Consider the following 7,674-nt stretch of genomic DNA (forward strand, 5'->3'; position numbering starts at 1 on the left):
TATATACACATACATATATATACATACATATATACACATACATATATCTACACACATACATATATATACACACATACATATATACACACATTTATATATGTGTATTTGTGTGTTTATGTATATATGTAAAAAAAAAAAAATATATATATATATATATATATATATATATATATTTAATCTAATCAAGATTTTGAAGTCTACATGTTATTAGATGAGCTCATGTCATTAAAAATTAGGTAATTAACCATTTCAACTTGGAGCTTTGTAAATCAGTTAAAAACATACTTTAAAAATCAAGTGTTCACAATTTTTAATACAACATACAGAAGGTTGATTGATTCTAAAATAATGTACATTAATAATGTATGTTAAATTAAGTAACCAAGAAGAACGTACCTTCAAATTACAACATATTCACAATCCAGGGCTTTAAAAATGTCCAAATCGTCGATCCAGCCGTTCGTAGATTGAGCAAGTGATTCCAGCGACTTGTAATTCTTTCAATTATTTGTGGTGTGTAGTGAGTCACTTGGGTACGTGTCACTTGTTGTATGACAAATATATGTGGTATATATTTATGCATACTTTTCACGAGTTCTTCATTTTTCTGACTGTGTAATGCCGTGCATTGAATTTAAAGGAATGCGAACGAGAGACGTTATTATCTTTGACCCATCAAATGAATGGAGTCATTTATTTTCAGAATCAAAGTTTAACATCAAACATTTACATTAATTTGGCAAAATATGAAAATAATAACAGACAGTTTCACAAATAATGAACTTCAAATCACTCGGCGGTGATTTGAGGACTTTGCTTCAGATATTTCTAAAAATATCTGTACTGATCTATGAGAGAGAGGTGAGTTTAAGAGGAAATTGAGATTTATCTTACAGAGGAATATGTGAGGGAATTTAATCTGTTTGACCAGAAATTGCACGCTCCCATCAGGTATCTCAGCTTGTCCCAGGTACACTTTAGTCGAAGAAGAAACCGTTACCTTGTTGACGATAGATCACCTCAGTAAGAAATCTTTCAGACTGATATCAGCGTCTCCGTTGAGAACAGCTAAAATCCTTGGAGAGTCGTGCGTGGTTAGCTCAAAACAGAATTATAATCCCAAAACGTCTCTGGATTCTCGGCAACTCTGACTCTTCATTGTCAGCAGCTCTCAGACTCTTTCAGATCTTCTCAGACTCTAACTCCAAAACTCTCCATAACTCTAGTTCTCTGAATTCCCATGAATTCTCTTCAGAACTCCTTGAGAACCGACTGCACTCCATGGAATCTACTGCACTCCATGGAATCTACTGCACTCCATGGAATCTACTGCACTCTGCCAGAACCGGGAAGTTGTCACATTTTAAATGAGTTTACTTCCGAGTTTACTTCAGAGCTTTCTGATTCGTGGATGGACCAGAAAGAGGAGTGGTTTTGTGACGTAAGATGTTATCTAAGCCAAGGTCAGAGAATGAGATTGTTTTAACAACTGACAGAGAGATTATTGCAGGAGAGCAGACTTCGTGGAGTCAACTCTTGGTAATCTTCTGAAAAAGTTTAAACATGACATCTTTCTCGGTAAACATTTTAGTTGACCGAAAACCAACCTTTCACATACTTACGAGCTTAGCTCATTTCAGACAGAAAATCAAGAAATGCATATTCAGGTGATTTCTTCTTTGAATGAGGAATAAAAATCATTACTTACTGTTTATGTAAAATAAAAATGAGTAGTTCTTTTCAACCTGTAAGCATTGAGTGAAACTAACACAATTTGATTATCAAAACATTTGTAAGACAGTAATGATTATAAAGAATTGTCTTTTCTGCTTGATTAATTCAAGAAAGAAAGTCATCAGATGGCTCAGACTTATTCAGATCAATGAAAATAACAGTCTCTGTCCATCTGGTAGATTTGAGGTCATCAGGGTCAGATGAGGGTCAGATCATCAGGTCATCTGGTTCACTACAGGTGTAAACACTGACACACACCAGGTCTGATAAAATGACTGGGAATATCAGTGGAGGCAAATATTACTCCGGGTCTCTGCTCCTTTTTTTCTTTTCAAAGGGGAGACATTTCCAATTTTACCTATTTTTTCCATGTACCGTTTTTTGTCATCTGGGAGAAGTTTGTCACGATATAGTCCACTTTGTTTTGAGCTGCTTTTCAGCGTTGTGAAGGAGGATACCGTGGTGACACCACAGACAAACGTGTTTTTTTCGGAGGACTGTAAACATGGTGGTCGAGACGGGAACGTCCCCAAACACTCCCAGCGCAGTGACGTATGTTTCAAAGCTCTATAAGATGACATAAAGGATCGGTGGCCATGATAGGAGACAGAGGAAGAAGAAAAGCATGCTGGGTAATATAGAAGACCTAGAAGCTGCAAGTCACTGGTTGCCATGGTGATTAAAAGGGGAGGGGCATTATCCGACAGCCCTTCAGGCAGAACCAGAGTAAAAACAGACTCAAACAGTCTGTGTGAAAACTAGAAGTTGGATCAAAGAACTTCTTGACCCATGAGCAGCAGAAGGTTCTGACGGTACCACAGGTTCTGTTTGATGCTTCTACAGGGTTTTATGGAGGAGACATGACAGGTTAAAAAGAGTTTTCACTTCCTGTTTGAAGCTCAGATAGTGGAAGTCAACGGGAGTTTGGGTGTTGACCTCTGAAACCGAAGTTCAGTCCAACTTCCTGTGACCCATTTAGACCCTGAACGATGGTTCTGCTGTGAAGTCTGAGCTGGAGATCCAAAAAGACCCAGTTTAACACTCGGCTGGTGTCTATGAAGGATTGTGCACAGTTTCTTAGTGAATTGTTGTTTGATGTTCTGCAGCTCAGTGTTCCTGAAAGCATCATCACAAACTTTGTGCTTTAGTTTCATTTTTAGATCTGAATTCAGTAAAATCAGTTCCTACAAACCAATAAACACGACTGAGCTAAATATTAGTTTAAAGTCTTTTTTCTGAGCAGTTTCATCAGTTCTGGTCTCAGCAGGTAAATAAAAGGTTTGGACTCGAAGCAGGAACCGACCTGTGAGCGTTTCCACTTCCCCATGTCCGGCACCATGCTGATCTCCTTCCTGGGCACCATGAAGGTTCTGACTTCAGCTGCTTCATCTTCAGAGGACAGAAACAAATGTTAAAGAAGACTTGACGAGTTGGACCGAACCAACAACTTCAGGTCAAAAACCAGAGTCAGAAATGGGTTTATAAAAAACATGTATTACTCTGAAATGGATCAAAGTCTTTAATGTTATTCATCAGGTTTTTGTTTATTCTAAAAACCTGCTTCAACAAATCCATGGTTTTATTTTTTTAATCTGAAATCAAATGGTTGGTTATCAGCTCCAAACGTTTCAGACCCGGAACATGTTCTGAATGAAGGGATGAATAAATGAACGAACACGCTCAAGTCAAATGTTGAACTGGGTTCAGTCGAGCCATCAGAACCAGCGAGAGTCAGTGAAAAACTGAGTGGAAGTCGTTAACACACAGCAAAGATTAAAAATCCTGAACAAGAAAAAAACGCATCTGAAAAAAGAAACATCTGATTACAGGCGGAAGAATTCTGATAAAACTCTAAATTTAATTTTAAAAGAAGACAAACAAGTGAAGACATGTTCTGTAAAAATGCAGCTTGATGTTAAAGAAGCTAAAACTGAGGCATAAAGGCTAAAACAAGTACAACACTAGCTAAAAGCTAAAAGAAGCAAAGTGCTAGCTGGTAAAATGGTAGCTAAATGCAAAAAGGAGATAAGGTTAATTAAAAGTAGCAAAAGGCTAGGTAATAGAAGCAAAACAGTAGCTAAAACAGTTTTGCAGCTAAAAGTAGCTTTAAAAGATAAAAGCAGAGATAACAGCTGAAGCAGATTTGAAAGAGAACAGCTTTCTATGGGAAAATATTCATAAAGGTAAACGTTTAAAAAGTAGAAAAGTTACAAAAGTCACAGCAGCCGTCTCCTGAATGAGCTGAACGTTTTGAAGCATGAACAGCTAAAAGAACTGCAGAATTAGTAAAGTACAGAAAAATAAAACAACAGGAAAATAAAAGTGTAGAAACTGAAACAGATCATGAAACATGACCAAAGATTTCAGAAAAACTATTTAACAGATATAAATAATTTAGGGTTGAACTCGATGTTTGGTTGTAAATATGTGTTTCTAATCAACTTTTTTATTTGTTTTTAACAGAGATTTATAAAACAAAGACCAAAACTTTGGTTTTGCTTTTTACATTTTTTATTCAACCTTAATTTATACAGGTTAGTCTCATTGAGTCCTGACGACTCATTTACAAGAGACCTGATTTAAATAGACAACAATAAACTATAATAAAATGCAGTTAAAATAAAAGTAGTGTTACAAAACAGTAAATCAAAGAGCCATATAAAACAAGGTGAAATACTAAAAACAAGAACATATTTACTTTGAAGTTTCTAGACATTATCAAATGTTTAAAATCCCCTAAAGAAATCAAGAAGGACAACTTCAGTTCTTGTTGCAAGATGTTCCAGGTGCAGGAGCAGAATAGGAAAAGACCTTTTTGTCAAGTTCAGTCCGCACTGAGGGAACGCTGCAGGTAATGATGTCCTGAGAGCGCACGCTGTAACTACACTGACGGCGTGACATGTGAAGGAGATATAAGAAGGCAGCAGACCAAGGAGGGATTCATAGATGAAGATGAACCAGTGTGAGAGCCTACGTGTAGATGATGATGACCAGCTGATCAAGGAGTAGAGTGCAGTGATGGGTACAGTAAATGGACTGTACTTATACAGCGCCTTTCTATCTTATCGAGATACTCAAAGTTCTTTACACTACAATTCATACAGCTCTATACTAGATCTCTACAAAGATAATTGAACAAATCATTGTAAAGAGACTAATCAGAGCTTTATCACATTCATACACTGATGGGACACACATCAGAGGCAGTGAGGGGTTCAGTGTCTTGCCCAGGGACACTTCAACATGTGACTGCTGGTGGGTTCGAACCCCCAACTCTTGCATTGGAGGACGACTGCTCTAACCACTCAGCCACAGCCGCCCCAGGTATGATAGTTACAACCAGTTATGAATCTTAGCATGCCATGGTAGACAACATCCAACAGCTGCAAAGATCTGGCAGGGGCGTTCATGTACATAATGCCATAGTGAATGGTATGAATGGAGCAGTTACAAGACGTTTTCTGGCATTCAGAGTTAAGCAAGATCCATTTCTGAAAAAGAAACCCAATTTTAATTTCAGTTTCTTTATCAAGTTTTTGATGTGGTTTAAAAGAGAGATGTGCATCAACCAAAATTCCCTAGTACAGTATTTGTAAGAATCCACCACAAACTCAATAGGAACACCATGCATGGATGAGACAGGAGGAAGATGCTGGCACCAGCTTTCTGTTGGAAAACAACATCCCGTTGGTTTTGTCAGCATTAACACCAGCTTGAGATGGAATAAGTCGACTGAATGATGTTGAATGCAGACTGTAGAAGCTGGTGAACCTTGGCAATTTGGACCAAATGTTTTATGTTTCTGTATTTCTCCACATTAACCGAATCCAACATAGAACCACTGTTTTGTGTTTGTAAGAAACAATCTTTAAAACATTAAAATCCAATGTTTTTCCAACATGACGTCAATAAAACGTGGAGACTGATCTCCTGATGCATGCTCAATAATCCAGGTAGGTTGTTTTTGTTGCTTTTTTTTTTTTTTAAATGTCATTTACTTCCTCTTTTTTTCAATTTATATGTTTTTTTGATGATTGTCTACTGTTGTCTTTGTCATCTACTGTGTTCATCATTTGTTGTTAAAAGCAGGTGTCTCTTGTAAATGAGTGCCCGAGGCTCAGCGACACTAACCTGTAGAAATAAAGGTTGGATGAATGGAAATGAAACACGTAACAAAGTCAAGTCAGCTCCTGTGGACTTGATTTTTTTTATTTACTTGTTGAAACTTTGCGTCTTGAAGCCAAAAGACTTGTTCAGTGTGAGGAGCTGCAACAAACCCAGTCTGGTAAAAAGCGCCTGGTCAAAGTGGATCAACCAGTTTGTTGTTGACGTTCGGAGACTGATCATTGAAAATGATCAACGTGATGCTTAAACATCAAAGAGACCTCTTCAGATTATTCACCCGGTATTCAAATGTTAAAATAATCCAAATCTCGCCAATGTGTTTCGATAAAAACACAAATTAAATGTTATATTCATTCAACCTTTGTTTACACGGGTTGGTCTCACAGTCTGGAGGACTTGTTTTCAGGAGACCTGTACCGTTAGCTTCTGCCTCAGTCAAATCTTCATAAATAATCTCTTATTTTAATCTGTGACTACTGTGTCGATAAAATCCTTTAAAACTCGGTTTGTAGGAGTTTTGAAGTTTTAACACTTAAACTCAGAATGTATTTACAGAGAGCAGAAACTTCAGATATTTACCTGCCTGCTGCTCTGCTTCCGCCATGACGAGGTTTCTTCTTCTTCGTGGGTTTTCATTTGTGTAGAGCTCCGCCGGCGCTCTCTTCTGCCCCCACATGGTGGGTGTGGGGGGGGGAGACATTAATTCAATTCAATTTAGTTATTTTTTTTATATACCGCCAAGCGTCAACAGAAGTTGTCTCGGGGCTCTGTACAAAAACATTCACATATATAAAGAAAGCCAATTAGTAAAGTTATCCATCTAAAGAAGCAGCAGACTGTGTTGAATCTTCACTTCATCACAGTCTTCCATCCTGAGCAAACACAAAGGAGACAGTGGAAAGGAAAACCTCCCTTATAAAACCTCCAGCAGAACCAGCTCAGGACAAGTGACCATTTGCTTCGACCATCTGGGTTTGAGGGGACAGAAAGGAGAAACAGACAAACACAGAATGACCGGTCCAGGTGTACCCTTAAAAAGTAATACATTTTTGAAGTTTATTTTTGCAAGTATACTTTAAGTTAAGTATAAGTATATCAAGTATACTACACACCATACTTGTAGTGTACTAGAAGTATACTGATTTAATACTTGTTTGGACTAAATTGGGACATTTTTATACTATTTTTAAGTATATCAAATAAAGTTTATAAAAAGTAAACTTCAAGTACACTTCCTCATTTTTAGTGTAAAATAAGTATACTTGTAGTATACTTAAATACACTACTTTTTGCTAAAGGTATTTTCTATTAAAGGGGAAAAAAGCACATGTTATGATAGAAATTATTGCAAATACTAACAGGTAGAGTAGAATAAGTAAAGACAGCAGCAAAGTAAGGAAATGTGGTCAGTTTGTCCTCCAGTAGTCGAAGCCTAGTATAACTAAGATATAGCAAGGAAAGTCTTAAGCCCAGTCTTAAAACTGGTCAATGTGTCAGCCTCATGGACAGAAACTGGGAGTTGGTTCCACAAGAGAGGAGCCTGAGAACTGAAAGATCTGCCTCCCATTCTACTTTTGGAAACTCTAGGAACCACAAGTAAACCTGCAGTCTGAAAGCGAAGTGCTCTGTTAGGAAAATATGGAACAATAAGATCTGTAATGTAAGATGGAGCTAGGTTGTTGAGAGCTTTGTAGGTTAGAAGTAAGATTTTGAATTCTATTCTGGATTTGACAGGGAGCCAATGGAGAGAAACTAAAACTGGAGAATCTCCTGATGCATGCTCAATAATCCAGGTAGAAAAATCCAAAAAAGTTC

General features: G+C 37.3%; 1 protein-coding gene across 1 annotated transcript in view; it reads right to left on the reverse strand.

Annotated features, from left to right (window-relative positions):
- The window catches only part of ptpa (protein phosphatase 2 phosphatase activator), a 75,139-nt gene extending 68,687 nt beyond the window's left edge, over positions 1-6,452 (reverse strand). Inside the window, exons 1-2 of the mRNA XM_037692570.1 lie at positions 6,439-6,452; positions 3,038-3,123 (exon numbers count right to left, since the gene is read on the reverse strand). Of these exons, the coding sequence (XP_037548498.1) occupies positions 3,038-3,097 (60 nt within the window). The 5' untranslated portion in view covers positions 3,098-3,123; positions 6,439-6,452. The remainder of the gene's footprint in view (positions 1-3,037; positions 3,124-6,438) is intronic.
- Between the last annotated feature and the right edge of the window lie 1,222 nt (positions 6,453-7,674).

The sequence above is a fragment of the Nematolebias whitei genome, chromosome 18 (genome assembly GCF_014905685.2).
Source record: "Nematolebias whitei isolate Nwh7 chromosome 18, NemWhi1, whole genome shotgun sequence".
Lineage (NCBI taxonomy): Eukaryota > Metazoa > Chordata > Actinopteri > Cyprinodontiformes > Rivulidae > Nematolebias > Nematolebias whitei.